At 42.4% G+C, this 22,899-nt stretch overlaps 1 protein-coding gene across 2 annotated transcripts in view; it reads right to left on the minus strand.

The window, feature by feature from the left end:
* Window positions 1-387: 387 nt before the first annotated feature.
* Window positions 388-22,899, minus strand: part of ncoa1 (nuclear receptor coactivator 1) — a 42,278-nt gene continuing 19,766 nt past the window's right edge. Inside the window, exons 4-22 of one of the 2 annotated variants that reach the window (XM_063901989.1) lie at window positions 22,365-22,531; window positions 22,014-22,120; window positions 21,751-21,928; window positions 21,207-21,386; window positions 21,010-21,102; window positions 20,033-20,173; window positions 18,533-18,680; window positions 16,948-17,914; window positions 15,566-15,814; window positions 13,986-14,301; window positions 13,000-13,170; window positions 12,558-12,672; window positions 11,715-11,883; window positions 11,313-11,630; window positions 10,389-10,493; window positions 9,037-9,460; window positions 8,634-8,802; window positions 8,370-8,559; window positions 388-8,290 (exon numbers count right to left, since the gene is read on the minus strand). In XM_063901989.1, the coding sequence (XP_063758059.1) occupies window positions 8,108-8,290; window positions 8,370-8,559; window positions 8,634-8,802; window positions 9,037-9,460; window positions 10,389-10,493; window positions 11,313-11,630; window positions 11,715-11,883; window positions 12,558-12,672; window positions 13,000-13,170; window positions 13,986-14,301; window positions 15,566-15,814; window positions 16,948-17,914; window positions 18,533-18,680; window positions 20,033-20,173; window positions 21,010-21,102; window positions 21,207-21,386; window positions 21,751-21,928; window positions 22,014-22,120; window positions 22,365-22,531 (4,390 nt within the window). In that variant the 3' untranslated portion in view covers window positions 388-8,107. Of the gene's footprint in view, window positions 8,291-8,369; window positions 8,560-8,633; window positions 8,803-9,036; window positions 9,464-10,388; window positions 10,494-11,312; window positions 11,631-11,714; window positions 11,884-12,557; window positions 12,673-12,999; window positions 13,171-13,985; window positions 14,302-15,565; window positions 15,815-16,947; window positions 17,915-18,532; window positions 18,681-20,032; window positions 20,174-21,009; window positions 21,103-21,206; window positions 21,387-21,750; window positions 21,929-22,013; window positions 22,121-22,364; window positions 22,532-22,899 lie in introns of both variants that reach the window. The other variant, XM_063901988.1, reaches the window with a different exon arrangement.

The following is a 22,899-nucleotide window of genomic DNA, read 5'->3' on the forward strand; positions in this document are numbered from 1 at the left end:
TGATTGGTTAGCTATAGCCGGCTCTGTTGTGATTGGCCAACCGTTTAGAGATGTCCCACCCCTTAGCCTATCTCGTACAATGTGTTGGAGCGCTAGCCAATAGAAGTGCGAGTGTTCCATAATGATGTCATTACGTTAAGCAAACAAAGGAGACCAATGGAGGCATTTCAGGCAGAGATGTTGGCCTTTGCAGACCGTTTACATGCACTAAAACCTATATAAACACACTACAGGAAAGGGAAAGCCCCAAATAAGCACATTAAGGCCCCTTTAAATGTTTGGAGGGGTCACTTTTTTTGCATCAGAACAAACAAACACCATCACCGTCAACAATACCTTCAAAAAGATATATTTGCAGCTGATTTAAGAACACACGGGACAGAAGGCTGCATTTCAAATGGTGCTTTTATTGCAATGTGTTGCATTCCCACATTCATAGATGTTATAGATTTGTTAGTCAAAGCATCATTTCCTCAAGGTTGGCATCCTCACCTTGGAAACAAAACAAAAAAAAAGCAGAGGGATCAAATGCACGAGGTGTTTGTGTTTTGAGTGTAGTAGAGAAGTGTGTGTGTGTGTGTGTGTGTGTGTGTAAACTTGAGCAGCCACAAACATATGGATAAACAAAACCTCCAATTTTTTTTTAGACTTCCAGTAGATGCAAATAATAAAAAGTGTGTGTGTGTGTTTGTCTGTCCCCCTGCAGGGCTCTCACCGCCTACAGGGGCTGGACCCGGCCTGAGACTGATTGTCTACAACATTCAAAAAAGAAAAAGGTAGATTTCTTTATATTCACGTTACACACCTGAACAGAGGGGGGAGGGGGGGAGTAAAAGAGACAGAGAGAGAGAAAGAGAAAATATAACGTGCATAAAATTCTCCCAGATGAACATCACTCATATTGTCTTGTAATAGCTGCTCCGATGCCTCTTTTGAAAACAAACTTTACACGAGTGTAGCATACAAAGAAACGGACAAAAATGAGTATAATATATATTTATATATATATATTTATTTATATTAATTTGTACAAGGGAGAAAGTGGAACCTTGGTCATTTTCCTCGCAAATTATCCAGAGAAAGCATCACCTTCTGTAACCCCCCCCCCCCCCCCCCAGAAATAAACAACAACAAGTGGTGAGTCAATAATAATAACAACAACAATAAAGTCTGTGAACCAAAACGGCAGCACGCTGTTCACACACAGAAGTTACTTAACACCTGCACCAGGAATGAGTGGGAGTTAATGGACTGCAGAGGGCGGTGCACAGATACCAGTTTGGACCAATGGGAGGAGAGGATTTCTGGTCATTTTCAGGAAATATATCCTCATTTTAGGGCTGAGCGATATGGAGGAAAATCGTATAATGTGATACTTTTGACCAAATATGTCAATAAAGATAATTTAACGATGTTGTTGGGTTAACTATTGGTGCTTTTACAAACATTTCACCCTTTAGTTTTCATAAATAATCATCAGAAAGTGGATTTATTGAAAGGGAAATATAATTAAAGAGCTAGAAACATGTTCTAAATCTAATATTTGTGTTCATTTAATTTGTCCTATTACCATATTCAAACCTATTCTAATCTTGCCAAGCCCTAACTCCTTCATTTTTGGAATATTTCACATCAAATTCCTTAGTTTTCTGTCTATGATATTCGGCCATATGGAGAAAAAACACCTCAATAAAGCTCCAGGGTTGACTATGCCCTCACACGATGATCACATAATGTGGATTTATTGAAGATTAAAGCTAATATCTCATGCATCACATTTCTTAGCTATTGACTTCCCAAATCCTGAAGCATGCATTGGTCACATACTGGTATTTTCTGCACATATCCCCCATTAGGAAGCAAGCAAACCAGAGAAGACAAGCAGCACAGGGTGGTCGTACATGTCAGTGCACAGCTGTCGCTAAATCTCACACAACCAGGATAACAAATTGAAAAGTGTCCACCTTGGTTTAAGGAAAAACACGTTTGAAGCGGCAGAGTGAACGACGAGCTGCGGCTAACGAGCTAACAGGAATGTTCTGAGAGTTCAAGCTGAGATTTGTATACAGTTTGCCGAGAGGAAGAGGAGAAAAGAGGGTGTGGGGGAGGGGTGGGGTCACCTGAAGAAGATTGGCATAGTATTTATACTGAGGATCGGTTGGTGTAGACAGAAAGACGAAGACGAAGAGAAGGTAGAAGGTGTGTACAATTGTTAAGCCGTTCGAATAATGGGTATCCACTGCAGTCCAGTTCTCCGGGAAGAACCAGAACGACTCGTTTAATTTTTACATTCAGGGGACTTTTTTTATTTGTCTATCTCCAAATACTTTTCTGATTGCATGATGGCCTTGTCACTTCCAAGTAAATCTGATATATATATATATACATAGAGATATATATATAAAGTGCAAAATTAGATTGTATTTGCAAATATTTCCTGGAATAATTTGATTAATCTACGTGTGTAAAAAAGTCAGTTTATAATACAGTTTATTTTTTTTACAAAGGTGAAAAAAGGTTTTAAAAAAACCCTGCTTAACAAGGTTACTATTGTTAAACAGCGCAGGAGCAATCCCTCCGCTGCAGAAAGTATATACACGAGGCACCTTGAGTTTGGTATAAAGGATCAGGAAAAGAGAGTCAACTAAAGACTAACCGAAGGGGCTTTTTCTTATCATTAATTACTACAAATACTTTGCTTAGTGTTGCTCCAGTGTTACATCTACATAGGAAATGCTTGTTTCAGTAAGGTGCATAGCTATCGGTTGCAATGTTTTTTAATTCCTGTAAACGGAAATAACACTTCAGGCACAAAAAAGACCTCATTGGCAACAAAAGGAGAGTGACTGAGGCGTCTCCAGAGGACAGATCGTGTGTGTGTGTGGAGAGTAAGCGAGGAACATGCACAGCCGTGTGTGTGTGAGAGACGAAACAGAGCCGCTACATTAAGTCCAGTGATGGTGGGGTTTGCATATGATATCCATCTCGAAGCTTTGGTCGTTTGCTAATGCAAAAAACAAGGCTACATCAGTGAGGGAAATGAAGAGGAAACACAACAACCAGGCGATGCTTCTCCATGAAACCAAGGCTCCACTCCTCCCAGATCTGCTTAAACTTTTCTTTTTTTAACAGAGAAAATTAAATAATATGGCCTTTTTTTTGTTGCGTGTTTTTTTAAATCAACCCGTACAAAAAAACAAGAAAAAAACAAAGCCAGTCCACACTGCTTCTCTCCCTCAGTAAAATCACATTCAGCAGTCGCTAGAAACCATTCTCTGGCAAAGGTTGTTTTTGTTTGTTTGAATCTGAAACACCCACAGGTACTGTGCAGGGTCTAAAGAGTAGAAAGAAGAAAAGAATCAAACCAGGACATCTTCCACGTTTCCATCTTCGAGAACACCAGATATACAGTATTAATCACTTACACTCTCTCACACACACACACACACACACACACAGTCATATAACATACACACATCATCAGAAAATAAAAAAAGTAGAAAACATAAAATCATGACGGAGGCGAGTAGTTTTTTTTTACCACAAACTCGGAGCACTACTTTTTTGTTTGATTCTGAACAAATACATATTCACATTTCTCTGTTATATACATTATGTTAACATCTTGAACGTTATAAAAGAACCTTGTACCTGTTGTTGTTGTTGTTGTTGTTGTTGTAGTGAGGAAAAAAAAGAGGAGGGACTGCTGTTTTTTCTTTCCATAAAATAAACAATAACAAACAAACAACGAAACAAACATTGGTTGTATTTGGCATGTTTTTCATAAGCTGCTGTTTGTAGAGGAATGCCTATTCCACGCAGAAGAGTGACGGGAAGGATGGAGGTTATCAATACTGTGTGTGTGTGTGTGTGTGTGTGTGTGTGTGTGTGTGTGTGTGTGTGTGTGTGTGTGACACAAGAGGAGGCAGAAACTGGCAGAATCCTTCCCATTAAAATAATAAAATACATTCTTCCACTTTGTGCAGCTTCTGTCTCTTCTGAGTATTTTTTACATCGACCAAACAGTGGCGCGCAGGACTGTCCGACCGCCGAGTTCACACTGTGAGCAACACATCAGGAAATGTCCTAAAAATAATAAAGCAGAGGCAGCGTGGATGAGGTTTGGTGGCGTAAGAAGCTGTCTTTTGTAAGTGCTGCCTATAGTAAGTGCAACATGGACAATAATCTAAGTGCAGGCGTTCAAAAAAAGTCCAAATGTTTAGATTTTAGAAAAAGAAAATCAGGATTTAGCATTTTTGCCCCCAATTTACACCCCAAAATGTTTCCTTGCTTTTAAATAAACAAAGGGAGGTAAGAGTGCTTATCATCAGAGACTGAAAGGGGATGCTCTTTTTTGATGGAGGGCGGTTTAAAAAAAAAAAGTAAACTGCAAACGATCTGGATTAAAACCCATTTTTGAAGGATCAGCTGATGTAAATGCTGTAAGTCTAAGTATTTTACATTTATTCTGAGGTTTTTTGTTATTCTTTAAGCATCATCTGCTGTTTCGTACTGCTGGTCGACTAACAGCGTGTAGATGCACCGTTTCTTTTATGTATTACAGACTTGGACGTAAGATGTAACGTCTCAGTTTGGAGGTAGATGGACAGCTTTAAATAGAACTGCAGGTCGGTCTGAATAAAACCATTTTTTAAAAGTATATACTTATGGTAATCTCATGAGAGCTGGCAATAGCCATTTATCTTTACATTTTGAGGGGTTTTTTATCGTGCAAAAATGACCAATAAGTGAGGTTTCGATGCTTTCCCCTTTTTTTATATCACTTTCAATTGAATATATTTTACATTTGGTTGAATAAAAATGCACCTGGGGATCTGGGAAACATTTTACAGACTTAAAAGTGATTCAAACTGAATCAAATGAATAGTTATTTGCACCCTAGACCTCAGGTTACATATGTGTCTCCTTAATAAGTGCATTGTTGAATTAAAATATGCAACATAGCCAAAGCAGAGACATGCACGTTAATTTTCTGATCAACCAAACCCACAGTGTGAACTCATGGCCAAGAGGAAAGGTTATCAGACTCTCTGATAAAACAATAATAATGAGGTAATAAAAAGGTGCACTACTGATGGTTTTCTAATAAATATACACACACAGAAAAATAGAAAAATAAAATCTCAGAAAGTCTCTGTAAATCATGTGTAAAATGTGTGTTTCTGCAGACCGACCCGGGCCTCTGTTTGGATACACAGAGCCTTTCAGCTGAGCACAAAGTGGTTCTCACATCATACAACATCGGAGGAGTTTGTGTGTGGAATGTTGACCTTGCATACTATCCCTCTTTTCTGTTGCATACGTTGAAGTATCACGGTAAAAAAAAAAATCTGAAACACCAAGAAATCAGTACACAGGAAAGCCCTATTCCACTGAGGGGGGCATCGGACTGCAATGTGAGGGATGAGTGAGGAGGTTTTACAGAAACGTCCCGATCATCTTGAATGTGAGGTCTGCGCTGTGTGCAAAATATAATAAAAACCCCTCTCCACAGATTCCACTACTGTCCCTAAGGAAGAAGGAAAAAGAAAAAGACAAACCAAGACCAGGAACGTTGTGGCATTTTTTGACAGGAAATTACATTTTTGGGTCAATTTAAATCAAAATATCTCCTCTAATTCAACTGTTCCTTTGTTAAAAAGGATTTCAGTCCTTAAGAATTCTAATTCTTTGGTTTAAAGAAGACATAAGCTGAGTTTCAGGTTCATATTTTGTGCGTCTACTTTGACATGTCAATCACTTAGAGATGTCCCGCCTCTTTGGGAGAGCTAGCCAATAGAAATGCAAGTTTTTAGGAAGTAAAACAAGGGGATCCAATGGAGGCGTTTCAGGCAGGGGGAGAGAGACTCCTTCTGGAGGGGACACAGGGATTTTAGCCTTTGCAGACCATTAACATGCACTAAATAACACACTACAGGAAATGGAAAACCTCATTAATAGGTCAGACTTTTCTTATGCCTGATATCCAGATCATTCAAAGTCATGTAAAGATCATTTAGAAGCTACGTCTCGGTAAGGTTTGTCCTTTTTTTTTGTACTTCCTGGTCAGTGTGTTCTTTCTTCGTCAACAGAGGTCTGTTGTGTCAGACTGAGCAACAGTAGTCAACAGAAAACTGTGTGTGAGTGTGTGTTCAGTCAGTGGAGTGGATGGAGAAGAGGGTTGAATCCCAAAAAAAAAACCAAGAAGAAAAATAAAGAAGTCATCTTTTTTTTGCGACTCAACCCTTCCTGTTTCGATTCGATTTCATGACAGCTTTTTAAATTATCCATCACATGTTTTTGTTAGGAACTTCTATTACTAAAGCCTCTACTTAAATGTCATTATATAGGAACAATATCCAAAAGGCGTTTTTTTGCTGTGATGGCGCGTGGATGCTAGGCTAGGTACTGTTAGCATCCGCAGTCGTCACGGCCAGAAACGCTTTTTAAAAGATATTATTATTTCTTTTATACAATGGTTACAAACACATGTACTGTCTGAAAAGTTCTCTTGAAAGTATTGTACATACATAAGAATAAAAATGGTGGAGAAAGCAAGAGAAGATGGCTAACTTAGCTCCCCGTTTAGCACGAGAGAAAGCAAAGCAATCAAACCTTCTTTTTTGTAGTGTGGCGTCTTACATAGCGCTGGATGTGATGCTGAAGGGAGCTATATAATAAATCGCTTTTTTTCAGATGGACTAATCCTCCACTGTATTACAATATCATGGTGCCAGAAATAAACCATTAGAATTTAAAAAAGGAAAAACCCCTACAGATCCAATCCACGTTATACATACTTAATTCATTACATTTTTTTTAAAGAAATAAAGCAGTTACAAGAGATCCCCAAGTCTTTGTCCTTCTGTACTGTACAATACTACCCGCCTGCATGGCAAACACTGATAGGCTGAGAGATAGCATGAAGATACACAGAGAAAAGAGAGAGAGAGAGCCCGAGAGGGTCTCCATATTCACAGCTGCTGAGGTGAGGGGGTAAAAATGTGACAGACAGACAGTTAAATAATCATAACAGTCTCTTTTTCTTATACTTTGAAAGAATAAAAATAAACACCTCCTCCTTTGGGTACGAGGGGGAGAAAGACACGTAAAAACTGAGCAGCATCCCGTCTGTCTCCCATCCCATCAAATCCATCCGTTCCAATCAAAGCTTGTTCTGAAGTGATGATGAAGATGACGGTGAGAGCAGAATTTCATTTAAAACAGAAGACGTATTTAGTAATAATATGTAGAAGAAGACGAAGAAGAAGAAGAAGAAGAAGAAGAAGAAGAAGAAGAAGAAGAAGAAGAAGAAGAAGATGAAGAAGAAGAAGAAGATGAAGACGAAGAAAAAGTAGAAGAAGAAGAAGAAGCTCGGGAAAAACTCCAACTTCCACCAGGCACTGTAGCTGATAGAGAGAGACAGTCACAGAACCAGCTGATACTGAGCTTCTATCCCACAATGCAACAGAGGTCTGAAACATTAACATTCCCACATCGCTGAGAGACAGGTAGAGTGAACGAAAACACAACAAATAAAATAAAAAAGCCAGAGAGGCTGCAGTGTGGGATACCCCCGACACTTTTTTTTTTAAAATGATGAGCCCAGCTGTATGCTGCAACTCAAAGCTCCCAAGATGCACTGCTGCTGCTGCTGCTGCTGCGGCCCGACAGAAACAAAAAGGAGGCCGGCCCTGATTTGACAGTGACGACAACTTGGCAAATCTACAATGATGTTGCAGTTGCTTTTTTTTCTCGGGTTAGGAAGCAGGAAGTAGGTCACCAAAAGGAATGAGCAGCAAGACAACACTGCCTTTCGATAGGCTGAGGCAGACAGACAGGTTGTCAGACAGATTAGACAGGCAGGTTTTAAAAATACACTGCTGCTCCTTCTGACTTTTCTCTCAAAAAGAAAAAAAATACCGAGCCCCCCCCCCCTGGGGGATCCAGAAGTGGTGAGGCTGCGTGACTCTGAAACCCTCCAAACATCCATCCTTCCAATCCGAGCGGCGAGACAGAGGCAGCGATGGGTCTGGTGCTCCGACCTCTGAGGTGTAGAAGTGAGAAGTATGTAGAGGAGCTGAGGAGGGGGTCGTCGAGGCGTCGTTCACTCGGTGAGCAGCTGCTGGAGGAGGCTCTTCTGCTGGGCTGCCGGGCTGTTCTGGGAGCCCTGAGGCCCCGGGCCCTTCTGGGAGACCGGCGCACCGATGGGGCCCTGGTTCAGGTAGGAGTCGCCGCCCACCAGGTTCACCGTGCATTGGACGTCCGCAAACACCTGGACCTGCTGCACCTGCAGGGACAGAGACATAGCGATGACACAGGGGACCGGTAGTCTGTCTTTAATGGGACGGGGTCTGAGCGTCACTGACCTGCTGGTCGCTGCACACTGAGCCCACGCTGCTGAGGTTACTGTTGCTGAGGCCCACCGGCTGCCCCATGGCAGGTAAGGATCCGACGCCCCCCGAGCCCCCGGCCATGGAGACTGTGATGCTCATGTTGTTGTAAACCCCCTGCTGGCCGAACGCCTGCCCTGCACTCTGTCCTGACGCACTGAACAGGCTGCAGAGACAAATGTGACAATTTGAAATGAACAGACAAGTCTTATTGCAGAAATACTGAGCACACGTCCTCACCTGTTGCTGCCCATGCCGGTCTGTTGCCAGCTCTTCATTTCTGGTGACTGGTAGCCAGGGGGCGGGGCTTGCTGCAGCAGAGGACTCTGGGAGGTTGAGTTCTGAGGCGACAACAACGGGCTGGTCGGGCTCATCTCAGAAGGGAAAGACGGGTCGGCCTGGGCGATTACTGCAGAACAAAATAGTGATACCTATTTTATTTCTTCCTTTTCTGCAAGTCTTAAATATACTGCTTCAGATTTTCAATGCCGCTAACAAGGCTGTAACTATTGGACTTGATAATAAAGCCTTTGATCTTTGAATTGAAGATGAAATCTACCAAAAGGAGAAACAAGAGTGGATCTGATCTCTGGTCTGTGAGTGTGAATTATTATCCCGGTCGAAGACGTGTCCTTGAACTCACCGGCCCCTCCGAACTGCTGGAACAGCCCCTGCTGCAGCGAGGCGTTGACGGTGCTGCTGAACTGGCCCTGCACGCTGCCTATCAGCGACTGGTTGTTCAGAGGGAGTCTGCCGGGCAGCTTGTTGTCCAGAGGGCCCCCGGGGGTCAGCGGGCTGAAGTGACTCGGTGAGGTAGGGGATTTTCCCGTCATGGGGTTGTACCCTGGAGGGAAGTTAAACTGCTGCTGCGGTTGAGGCGTTGTTGGAGGACCTTTAGGGAGCCTGGCGGCGGCGGCGGCGACGGGCCCCACGGCTCCTGCAGTCGGAGCACCAGCCAGGTTCTGCCTCATCAGCAGGACCTTCTGCTGGAACAGCTGCCGCTGGCGGTGCTGGATGCTGTAGAGCTCCCTCTGACGCTGCGCCAGCATCTGGGCATTCAGGGGAGGCTGCTGAGAGACACCGGGGGAAACATACAGAGAAACGGTCGACTATATTTCAATTAACATACAATACACCGGGGTAGAGCTGCACGATTTGGGACAAAAGAGGGATCGTCCGTAAGATTGAAAAGATATATTAAAAATATCATGGTGCTACTTTTCTTTTGAGAGGGTCTGTTCCAGGCTTTATTATTAAGTGTATAGCATACTGTTTGTAGGCCGGGCCTTCTCTGCAGCACCTTGATACTTTGATCTGAAATGTTCACGTGCAATTCTTTTGTTAAATTCTATAAACTGTGCAGCCTTACGTCTTCCTATCCATCTCGGTCACCGGGACACACAGAAGCTGCATCTTTATTACGTTGCTTTCTGCCTTTAAATTGAGTTTATTTAGCCATAATTGAACCTGGATTCATACATTTTTCCACCACTTGCCACTGACCAGGAGAATTAGCTAAACACAACATTGAAATATTTCTGTTTTTCAATTTGAGATGCCGCTGTTAACAATCTAGCAGGTCTGGAGACACAAAAGCTCTTGTTTAAAGTTGCATTTCTGAACGAATTATGTATAAGGTAAGAAACATTCACTCTCTTTGCTCTTCTTTTAGTCTCTACGGAGAAAACACCTGCCTGTTCAGCTGCTAAACGCTCCACTTTGTTTACATGCTAGTCACTAACTTAATTTTGTGTACTGAAAATAGCTACCTGTTGCTGCTGGAAATCATGCAAACTACCAAAACAACAACCCCAGGGACAACAAATTGAATACAAGCAACCCTGCACAGAGTTATTTGATTCATTGTGAAAAGGAAATGATCGATTACAGCAGCTTAAAGCTTCTATTTCCACTAATTGTTTTCCGGCAGTGTAGATAAACAGCAGTGTGTGTGTGTGTGTGTGTGTGTGTAGGCGGGAGGTCACTGTGACTCACCTGTGAGGGCATCTGAGGCTGTTGGACCCCCGGACGAATCCCTATGTTCACATGCGGGGGGGCTCCTGCAGGAAACGCACTCATGCCTGACATCCTGTTCTGCAGCTGAGGAAAGGGGAGAGAGGAAGTCAGACAGGTTTCGAAGGAGAGGAAGAGAATGAAGTAAAAGGAAAACAAGATTTAATCACACAGAGGAAATAAATCAGATCATCGAGAGAGGCAGTAAATGTTATTGGAGACAGAAAGGAGGATTAGTGATGATGGAGGGAGTTCTTTAAAGAGCTTTTTAATCAATATTTACACATTTTAAAAAGAGTCAATACTTTGTGCTTCATTACTCCTCTGAGCATTTGTCTTTCAGTCAGGAGCAAAGAGAAAAAGTGAGTGAAAGAACAGAAAGTGTGAAAATATAACCAAGAAAGACCTTTTTAAAGGGCAATGAGCTTTCAATTTTAAGATTATTCAGACCTTAGAATTTAAATGTGGAACAACAGCAAAAATATAATGAATAAATAAAGAAGTAATAATAAAAATAAAATAATGAGAAATAAAAAAGAAAACAGACATTAAATAAAAACAGAAACAATACAATAAATAAAAGTATTTCTATATTTTAGAAGAAAAGCACACACTGATCTAATGATGGTAGAACAATGCTGTGTTTTACTGGCATCATGTTAGCAAAAATCGTGGTAATATTTGTATGTAGAAAATAAAATATGCAACATCGAGTTGAGCTTAAATAATCAAAGTGAGGTCCATGCATGGTATCGGAGTATTGTGACAGACCATAATGTACATATTAGAAGAAACAGCTTAACTTTATGACATTTAACTAAACTAAACTACTGATGTTTTATAGCATCCTCCATCTCAATTTGAATAGAGTTGTTTTGAAAAACTAAATAAAGACAACCCCCCTACCTGCTGTGGGCCCTGCAGCCTCTGTTGCAGCTGCAGGCGCAGTGTGTTGGGGGGCAGTCTGAGCCCCGTGCCCCCCACCTGCGGGCGCGTCATGCCCGGCCTCAACCCGATGCCCGTCGTCCCGCCGGGGAAAGTCCCTCGAGGAGCTCCGAACCCCAGACCCTGAGGCCCCACGGCTGCCAGCTCTGGAGGAAACTGAGCCTGTGGAGCCGGGGGGAACTGGGAGGGGTAGGAGGGGAGTTTAGGGTCCATCGAACCGGGGGTGGCAGTGGGTTGCTGGGTGCTGAAGGTCTGAGGCAACTGGTCGAAACAGCCTCCCTGGGAAGAGAGACGAAAGGTTATTAATGGGCCGTGAAGCTTTCCTCAGTCCCTGCTGTGACCATCTTTAAATCAGACACTCACCTGCACCAGTTTGTCGATTCCCAGAGCTTTATCCAGCTCCGCCAGCTCGCTCTCGTCGGTGCCGCTGAGGAAGGAGACCAGCTGCTCCAACAGAGCTTTCTCATCGTTGCGGCCCTCAGGTGTGGTGGGGGGGCCGAGCACCTCATCCAGAGTACAGGGTACACACTGCCTGCTCACACACAGAAACATCAGACATTACTACACTGGAGTATCAAAAATATACCTTTTGTCCGTTTTAAATCTGCGTCATTGTGTTAATTGATAATTGATCTCGTTAATTGCCCATTATATTTGAAATGAATCTTATTTTTAAATCAAAATCTCAATTAAATCTCTGTCTTTTTTTCTTCCTGGGAAACAATTAACCATATTTGATGACTCAAAAAAAATAAAAACAACAACAAAGACTCAAGGATTTATTATTATTAAAATAATAATATTAATTATCATGATTTTAATAATATAACAAATTAAAATAATAATAATAATAATAATAATATTTAAAATAAAACACTTTAAAAATCCCCTCAAAAAAGACATAATAATATTAAAATAAATAATAATAATATTTTTTATATCAGAATTTATTAAATCTCTGTCTTTTTTCTTCCTGTGAAACAATTATACATATTTGATGACTCAAAAAAAAAAATGACAAAGGTCAAGACTTAATACTTTAGGAGGCTAGCTTGCAACAACGGTGAGATAAAAAAACACTTTGAGTCGTAGTCGTTTGCTCTCAGTTTGGAAATGGGCAACATTTCTCTCTTATCTATCCCTCATTTTCTGGACGGTTTAACTACAGGTAAGGTGTGTGTGTGTGTGGAGCACAGTCATGCTTACTCTTGAGGTGAAGCCAGGGGAGCTTGTAAAGGTGTTCCAAGACCATCAAAGGATAAAGTGTCAGACAGAGCCAGAGCCTGGAACTGGGAGTCTCCCACATCCATTTTAGAAAGGCCTAGAAGATTTACAGCAGAGAAAAAATTGCAATTAACAAAGAATTTAGACAAAAATAACCATTTGTTTACCATATTAAATGTATGTAGAGTTCATAAAGTGTGTTTTTCTAACTAATAGAGGTCTAAAATCCTGCTTTTGATGTCAAATTTCTTCCATAGAGTAGCATTGTGCAGCTTTCTTTTACAGCATATTGCAAACTTATATCACATGTGGGGTCATATATGTCACAGAATACATCCTGAGTATAAAACCTTAACCTTTAGGCGTCAGGTTATCAATGCTTCACTGCTACAGAATATGTGGTGTGTATTTTTTTTTGACTTACCAGTGGTTGAACTGAACGGGTTGATAATTTCTGCCTCTGGAAAGGGGCTGCTGTCTTTGGGGGTCTGGAAGGGGTCTCCCTGGGTCTGGCTGGGAGTCGGGGGGCTGCAGAAATCAAAGGATGTCGGACTCTGCAGGCTGCAGCCGGAGGGCGGGCCGCCATCACTGAGACCTGGGAAACAAACACAAGCACGTAGAAAATAAGAAAACAATAATAAAAAATGCAAATGTTCAATATTGTTACAGAGACTCACACTTCTTCTGCACTTCTGAAATATTTTAGTTTTATGTATTCACGTGTGGTCTGTGGACACTGTAATGCCTGCTCATAGCCACTAAGGGGCACAAAGACTAACAAGGGAATGTAAATAAATGAATGGAGAGATTTTCGGATCATAATACTACACTAGATACTACCAATACTAATAAAAATACTAATAGAAATAAAACAGATATAATAAAAAATTATACAAATTATTATTAGAATGAAAATACAAATAATTATAATGATTATTATAATTAAAATAAAAACGCATTTAAAATCCCCTCAAAAAATACAAAATGATCATTTTAAAATAAATAAATAATACTAACAGTAATAATAATAATAATAACAACAATAATAATTATAAAAATAATAATAATAATAATAATAATAATAATAATAATGATAATAATAATAATAATAATAATAATAGTAATAATAATAATAATGATAATAATAATAATAATAATAATAATAATAATAATAATGATAATAATAATAATAATAATAATAATAATAATAACTAAATAAGTTTTTTATTTAAAAGTATTAAAATACAAAACAATCATTAAAATTCAATTTAAATGTAAATACAACAGGTAATATCGAGGTCAGGCCAGTCCCATACATCACATGATTATTGTATATAGTAAAGCTTTGTGCCAGGCCTGTATCTGTATGTAAGCCGTGTATTATGTCTCTCTGCTAGGTTAAAAGTGTACCTCTGTTAGGGGTGCCGGGGGGCTCTCTCTTCACATTTACGTTGCGGCGAGTGCTGGCCTCGCCGGGCTGCAGCTGAGTGGGGGACTGCAGTCTGAGCTGGGTGGAGGGGGAGTGGAGCTGGGGGGACGGAGACTGCAACCGGGGCTGCGACAGGGGGGACTGGAGCTGAGCCGGGGGCTGCGGGGCCGGAGAGTGGAGCTGGGGGCCTCCTCCAGGCGGGGTTGAATCCTCACTGTTCTGTTTGGCCCCACTCGGGCCTCTGAGGCCAGGCAGCAGCTGGATGAGGGGGTCCACGTCAACAGGACCACCGGACATCTGAGGGCAGGGAGCAGAGAGAGGAGCAGCATCAGAACCGTTACAGGTACGAGGGATTTGACGAACAGACAAATGATAAAATCCCTCCAGTAGGACAGATGGTACGGGGGGGGGGGGGGTTGGCTCAGGGGTAGAAACTGTTCTTGAAAGAGACAGAGGTGAAGAAAAACAGGAAGGATGAACGGTGTAATTAAAGTATAATGTGTGGCAGAGGAAAAAAAGAGGAGGGCCGGAGGGAGGGGGATGATCAGTGACATCAGGGAGACAGGGAGAGACAAAAGGTCAAAGGTCCACGAGCTTCAAAGGCTGCAGCTGGTAGCTCGAGCCTACAGTGGAAGCAAAGTCTAGGAAAATAAACATTAAACGTGATTTACAACGGCTGTCAGGACTCTGCCAGCGCAGGAGCAAAGCTCGATAGAGGAAAATTCCAGGGCTCGATGGCGAGGCGCTTCTTGGAGGAGGAAACGCATTAAATCAGCACGTCGTTACAGCTATGATTTGGGTGTTTGAGCGTCTGACGGCACCCCGTTGGACAGAGTCTGATGTGGTTTTAAAACACGTAGCTACAGTCCTGCTGATCCGGCTTAATTAGTCTACCACTGTCGTCACTAATAGCTTGTGATGTTGGTTTGCATATACAGACTTTTACCCCAATGCTTATAGGGAACCTGATACAATGAACTTTATCTGATAACTAAAGGGGTGTTGTGTTTCCTCGAATCACATTCGGACATTTAGCTTGATTGACTACTTCATTTTTGTTAATCCAAATAAGGACTTGGTCATTTAAGATATTTTAATTACAATAATTAAGCTGATTACGACCTCTTAAAGACTCTGTGTGCTCAACTCAAACGTGTTTTCAATTATACTTGTTGATGGCTGAAGAGGAGAGCTCAGCAGGTGTCAATTCCAAATTGGGAGTAAATGCTCAATAAAATGCAACAAGTAATTATAAACTAGTATGGGAATAGTGGGCAAATAATGGTTGCAGCAGTACTGTAGAAGAACCTATGTGTAGAAGCTGTATACTAAGTGGGATATTGTACAATTTAAACTCGTATTTAAAGGTTGAAAGCATTTATAAATGACCTCAAACATATTTTCACTTCAGCAGAGAAAGAAAATATCAATTTAAAGGGAAAACCTAATTCAGTTTCTCACTTTTCTATATTTTTAACACCAGAAAACTGAACCCTGGAGATCAAATCTTTGTCTCTGTTTAAGGTAATATCAAAACAACATGAGTTCCCAGCATCTGTACCGTGGAGTCTCTGCTGTCCCTGCGGCTGTCTCTGTGGCTCTCCCCCACAGGGCTGGATATGGGGCTGATGCAGGCAGAGCTGCTGCAGACTCCTGCAGATTTAGATGCTCCTCCTCCTCCTCCTCCTCCTGCAGCAGCAGCAGCAGCAGAGCCGGTGCAGGAGCCTCCGTCCACGCTGGCTCTCTTCTCCACTTTCACCCTCACCGTCTGCAGGCTGAGGGCTGAGGGAGGCGGCAGGTCCCCCAAGTCCTTCAGAAGCAAATCACATATTAGTATTTTTAACAGGGACGTCACACAGGAGTACAAGTCAGACGGATCATACAATGTTTTTGTCAATTGATATAGATCTTTAATTTGATTTCACATTTAGCAAGGCTAAGGAAATGTATCATCACTTGTAGACGTGAGTGTGTCTGTCTGAATTCAACTACTGCACACATCAGCTATATACTATTTGAGCACGTTCATGACTGCATGCTCAAAGACCTCTTGTTGTTTTGGTGACTCAGAGTTTTTTTTGGTGCTTTTTACCGCCATTGGATGATGATTACTCAATCCTTTTTAGCTACTGGGGGATGTCGCAAGTTATCAACGACTGCTTCAGTAACAAAAGGCATTAAAGGATATCCGGCTAGGCTAAAAGCTAACCTTACCTGGTGTTTTTCAGGGTACTTTGTGGTTCAATAAAACGGACAAAGGTAGAAAAGTTTGGCCTTATTTTAAACTGTGGAATCTGCTTATTAAATCTATACCTGATATGTGATGATCAAGTATAGTGACACACAATACGAGATGAATTAATCATTGAGGGCCATCTCGACTGTTAGGGAGCTATAAGGGACAATTCAGTGAGACTCAAGGAGATATAGTGTACCTCTAATGAGTGGGCTCTTCTAGTTTTTGTACCATGCCATGAACATTGTTTTTCGCTTCTGAAAGTCTGCCAAGCTTGGAACGGGGAAACAGTTTCAAGAGAAATGTCAAATATCTTCGGCATTTCTTTAAACAAGAACCCATTAACCCTATTACTGAGGCAATCCAACAAAAAGATTCATACCTACAAGGAATTGGCTAAAAGATAATAACTTAATAAACTCACGACGGAATAATCTAGGAAATTCTGTTATCTCTATTATTATCTTTACGACTACTATTACTATTATATTTCATTTTGGATTTGTCAACTGCTTTGAAGTTAAGTTATGTACCTAGCTGTGTTTATGATGTGTATGTTTTGTGAATCATTTCTTAAAACGCAAATAAAAGCTGAGCTGCGATCTGTAACCCATGAGTTGTACAGCGTCCAAAGTTTCTTTTTATAGTAAAAAAACGACTGAAATACATCCTAATGAAATGCATCACACGGACAGATGTCTGGTCACCTTCTCGTCCGTGTCCAGCAGGAAGCGCAGCAGCTGGTGGTCCTGAGGCTCTCTGGAGCCGGCCTTGGCTGCGCTCAGAGCCGGGCTGGCAGGTGGCTCCTTCTTGATCTCCACGTCGTTTTTGTTCGGTCCTTCCTCGGCCGCGCCGGCGTCGTTGGGACTGGTGTCCTGGAGCAGCCGGTGCAGGATCTTGTGCCGCTCCGTCAGAGTGCTGTGAGACGCCGGGCACTGCGGGGCGGGGGGCGGGTTCGGAGGATGAGGTGATGCGGTGCAATGGATTCTGTTGTTGTGAGACTCGGCTCCCATCCCATTGCTGTCCAGGAGCTGATTGAGTCTGGGGTTTCCCAGCAGTGAGGCAGAAGGAAGGGGGGCTTTAACAGAGTCCTCTCCCCCTTCTCCTCCTCCTCCCTCTGGTTTTGCAGACGGAGGCCGAGATGAGGAGCCGGTGGGGGTACTGGCTTGCCTCTGAAGGACCGGAGACGACAGGGAGAAGGTTGACCCGCCGCTGCCGCTACTCCCATCCCCGCCAGACTGCTGCCTGCCGAGGCCGCCTCCGCTCCCCAGTTCCCCGGCTGGGGAGTGGAGGCCCGGTGTGGAAGGAGAGAAGGGGTTCCCCGGGATCCGAGGGCTCCCCCCTGACCCAGGACTGGCCCGTGGCATCCTGGGTGACATAAAAGAGGTAGGGGTGGTTGTGAGTGGGCTGCTCAGGGGGGAGGGGCTGCTGACCTGCTGAGGACAGGTCCGGTTGGGCGTCAGGTAGCCTGCGGGTGTGGCTGGACTGTGTCCGTGGGGGGAGGTGTTGGTGTTGTTTGGGGGTTGGAGGCCCGAGACGGCGAGGCCTGAGCCCGGGGTCCAGTTGCTGCCGGGGGGGAGGGACGGGGAGCGGGACGGGGTTTGGGGGAGGCTGCTGGGGGTCGTTGGAAGGCTGGGGTTAGTGTTTTCCTGAGAGCTAGCAGTGTTGTGTTCCCTGGAGGAGCAGAGGAGGAGAAAGATGACCGTTACCTGAGGAAAAAGGGCTACAAAAACGGGCTAAACAGCAAATATTGTTCATATTGACATCAAAATGTATTAAAAAAAACAGAAAAGTCAGGGATTTTATCTGGGATGTTGAAAGAAAGTGTCAGTAGAAAACTCTGAATTATGTAATATATATATTATATATATATATAATATATATTTCAAGACAGAAAAAGCCAAAAATAATCTGAAAATAATTAACTATAAGTCACTTAATTTATTTGTATTGACGCCTACAAATTAAGGCTTCAATATTTTGGCCTTTGACTGTTATTATGTGATAAATACGGTGCAAAAAACAAATAGAGCAGGAATTGTTTACAAGAGAGCATCAGGGCCCAATGCACTCTAGTCTATTTTGAGCTTTAAAAAAAACGTCATCATTTTTTAAATTACTGCTTTTGTGTTCAACTCAATGTTCAAGTTATACCTTTTCCCCCAAATTAACATAAATTTGCATTTTAGTATACAACTATAAGTAGAGATACGGCAGGACTGATGACCCTTAAAAATCTGTTTCCTTTTCACAAGTCATATAACGCATAACCTCGTTTGTTGGTAACCCTACCTGTCAATAGTGTGGATGCCCATAATGAAGGGCTGAACGTCAGGGTTGGGGGGGCAGCAGAACTTGCAGCGGGTCTGAGCGCTGAGCGGGGTCCCGTCACTTAACGTGAAATGGTACAGCGGGCTGATCGCGGTGCCGTGGGTCATCACTGATGGACACACACACACGGACACACACATACACACACACACACACACACGGCAAGAGAGGAGGCAAACACAGGGTTTAGACTTCGGTTATCTTGTTTGTTTTCTTACTTTTCTTTCCTGTTTTTGTCATTATTTTAGCACAATCACCATGTAACACATGAAGTTCACAAGGTTTGTGCGTGAAACAGCTTACCCAGATGAGAAAAAGCTAAGTTTTCTAGCAATACAGTAAAATAAGTTTTAAAACGTAAGGGGAAATATAAAGATTTTATGAGAAATTAAAACAAAAGACCCTAAAGGGGAAAATGTATAAATAAATACAATAATAAAAGGAGACACATGAAGAATAAATGATATAATTAATATGTTTATAAGTAATAAAGAAAAACAAATAGAAATTCAAATAAATAATTATATTTTAATATAAAAAGGTACGTTTTCTAGCTAGGGACAAAAAACTAGCTGTCAATGCTATTCTGAGGCTCTGAAGAACTTTTAGACCTACTAGGCAACGTATCTGTGAATGAGACAAAGAACAATTTAATCTGTCGTGTTGCCCTGGTGTTTGCACTCCGAGTAAGACTGTTTTAATTCACTTTTTAAAGATAGATTAAAATAGATACAACCATTAATTAATGATTTTCTAACAAAACTGAGGAAAAAAAACGGTTTGATTCTTTTTGAAATTACATAAATAATTACGATACAACATTAAAGACACATTTCTAGACAAAAAACAAGGAAACATAAGATTACAATCACTAAAGACAATCTATTCAAGACCCTTTCACGTACATAAGATCTGAGATTAGCGTCTTTACTTACATTTTGGCTTAGCAAACATTTGTGCTTCAGTCTGATCTCGTTTCAATTTGAAGCAACATGTCTGACATTTGATGCTCACAGCTTCAGGTGTGTGATTACTTGTTGACATGATGAGTAAATTACGTACTTTTTAGGGTACACTTCTGGTCAGTCAAAACATATCTTTAAAGGGACAACTCGAGCGCAAAGAAATAGTGTTAGCATTTTGTTACGACCAAACAATCAATCAACCCATAAAGTCATAGATAGTATCAAGAGAACTGAACTGAACTTTATTCCTCTTGCATTTAGAATATTTTCCATGTTTTCCTCTAGATAAATCTTCATATTCATCACACTATCTCTACAGGTTTTGCAGAATCTAACTGGCTTCTCCTGCAGGTATGAGAAGTTATTGAACAGTAGTATTTAAATCGATCTGTTATGGTGGTACACAAGTAGTTGCTGAGCTCTGGTAAAGCAGTCAGAGTGTGTAAATGATTTTCTGGGAGTACAGTTGGACGATCGATGGCTGCTCGCCACTCACCCTCATGCAGCAGCTTCTTGGCGTGGGAGGACTCTTTGCCCTGCGGCTGAAAGAAAGCGTAGATGCACTTCCTGACCAGGTCCTCCCAACCCGGACGGCCGGTCGCTCGCAAAGCACTGGTTTCTATGGAGATGATCTTTCCTAAAGGAGCGCACACAACACACACACTCGGTCAGTATACACACTTTCCAACATTTAACATACCCTTCACGTAATCAGGGTCAACACTGTGACCCCTTTGAAAAAGTGATATACAGTAAGACACTAAAGAATGATGATGTCACTAAAACTACTTTACTACAATCTCTCGTAATTTCACTTGACAGGAAAGAGGAGATGCATTTTTATGGACTGGTTTTTTCCCAATAAGCAGTTTCATTCCCAGTGATGCATGCAGCCTTTCAGGACTACAGTGGCAGCACACACTCAGCACATGCTTACTGTTTTGGATAGACCAGAACTAGACACTAGAAATAGTTACATGTTTCAAACACTTTCTTTTTAATGCTAAATAGTCTCTTCAGAATACTTCTTTTTAATATCTTTATATTTTTGACCTGCTTCTGCAACTTATTTTGTTATGTTGTTTGTGTTTCGCACTGGGAGACCCTAAATCAAATTCCCTGTATGTGTAAATGTACATGGCAATTCTTGTCTGTCCTTTTGTTTTAAATCATCTAAATGTTGGCTTAGAAAACACAATGAGGGTGGAAGTAAGAAAGACATTTGACACAGGACTACAAGACCATTGAAATACAAGCTGACAAAATAAAGACCAATTCAAAAATGTCCTAAAAGGCGTTTAAATAGCCTTTTCTTTTATATATATTTAAAATCAAATCTAAATACCATAACAAAATAAATGGGTCAAGTCTTACATAAGTACGGTTCATTCAGCTCTGTATTCCAGCGGTAAAATGACTCTTGGGAATCCTGAGTTATGTGTGTAAGAGTGTGTGCATGCGTGTGTGTGTTACCTGTGGGGTCCTGCTTCGTGATGAAGGACTCAGTGCTGAAAGGCTGGGCGCGAGGAATTCGGCAGGCAATACATATGAGGCAGCTCTGCAGGTCTGAGGAAAGAGAGGACACAAGTGATGAGTGTGTGTGTGTGTGTGTGTGTGTGTGTGTGTGTGTGTGTGTGTGTGTGTGAGTGTGTGTGTGTGTGTGTGTGTACCCTCTCCCTCCTCCTGCATGCTCCGTGGTTGTGACACGGTGAAGCACTGCATGATCTCGTACTGCTGCCGAGCCTCCGGGTTCTCTGCGTCCAGCTCGTCCGGAGGCCTCTTCAGCATGCGACAGTTAAAGGTGTGGCTGTTCCTCCGGCCAGAGTCCTGCGGCCACGGCACACCGTTCACTGCGCGCGCACACACACACACACACACACACACACACACACACACACACACACACACACACACACACACACACACACACACACACACACACACACACACACACACACACACACACACACACACACACACACACACACACACACACACACACACACACACACACACACACACACACACACCATCACTAATCTGACATTCTCTCTTTTAGCACATTGTGCAGCTTTTATAAACTATGCTTATTTCAGATTTCCACGGTCTGTCACTGCCTTTCTTCCTTGCTCATCAAGTCTTTAGCTACAGTATTTTCCACCAGTAACAACTACCGGCATATAAAGCATAAGAGAGCCGGCCCAGCTCACTCACCCAGGCTTTTGGGCAGCAGATTGCGAACAAATTCATTGTGGTCTCCCACGTGGAGGATGCTGTAGACGCTGGAGGTCATCAGCTCCCCCTGCGCGTATCCGAGGTAGCTCGTCACGTTCTCCGACACAAAGACGATGCGGCCCTCCCGGTTCACGACGAAGAAAAACCCATCGAGGGCCTGGAGGGGGAGACAAAGAGGTGGATAAGGAAACCAGATTGTGCAAGCGGAGGAGGAAACGTGCGATTGTGTACGTGATGTTCACCTCTAGCAGCATGGGCCCCAGGGCCTCTTTCTCCACCAACCCCTGGCTACTGGAGGAGATGTCGCTCTTCTGCACCTCATCATCTGGAGACAGAAGGGCTGCTTTCTCTGTCAGGGGGAAGGAAACACACATCAGGAAACTGAATACACAGACGTGGAAACTTCCTGTATTATCACTACCTACTTATCCCCCGAAAAAAGCAATTTATAACATCTCTTACTCTCTGAGAGTTTAGCAAGTTCAGGAAACAAAATTGAAGACGCTGAGAAGCTGAGGTCGGCCTGTGTGTGTGTGTGTGTGTGTGTGTGTGTGTGTGTGTGTGTGTGTGTGTGTGTGTGTGTGTGTCCTCACCCAGCTCACGCCTCTTCATCTGCTGGATTTGGTCCACGGTGCTCTTGAGGATGTGGCACTTGTCGGGCTTGACGCTGAGGCTGGCAATGTCGCTCATGTTGGACGACAGCAGCTCCGCCAGCTCCTCGATGTAGCGACACTCCAGCTCCCGCCTCCGCTTCTCCACACTGCGTGGATAAAACACACACACACACACACACACACACACACACACACACACACACACACACACACACACACACACACACACACACACACACACACAGTCGTTTTTTCCGTCAGTAACACAGAGGAGGAGAGGTGTGATTCCACTTTAACATTAAGTTCTCTAATGTAAACTAAAATAAATCAGAGATTAAACATCTGATCACAACCCTTTGTTTCCTTTTTCAAACAACAGGTGGTTTGAATCCCCAGAGTTGGACACTTTAACCTTACAATGTGCAGTGTTTTTTTCACCCAGCTGCCTGTAATGTCTTTCTGAAATATGTTAACAAGACAGAGACAAAACATAAAGAAACCTGCTTTTGATTTG

This window comes from Eleginops maclovinus, chromosome 15 (genome assembly GCF_036324505.1).
Source record: "Eleginops maclovinus isolate JMC-PN-2008 ecotype Puerto Natales chromosome 15, JC_Emac_rtc_rv5, whole genome shotgun sequence".
Lineage (NCBI taxonomy): Eukaryota > Metazoa > Chordata > Actinopteri > Perciformes > Eleginopidae > Eleginops > Eleginops maclovinus.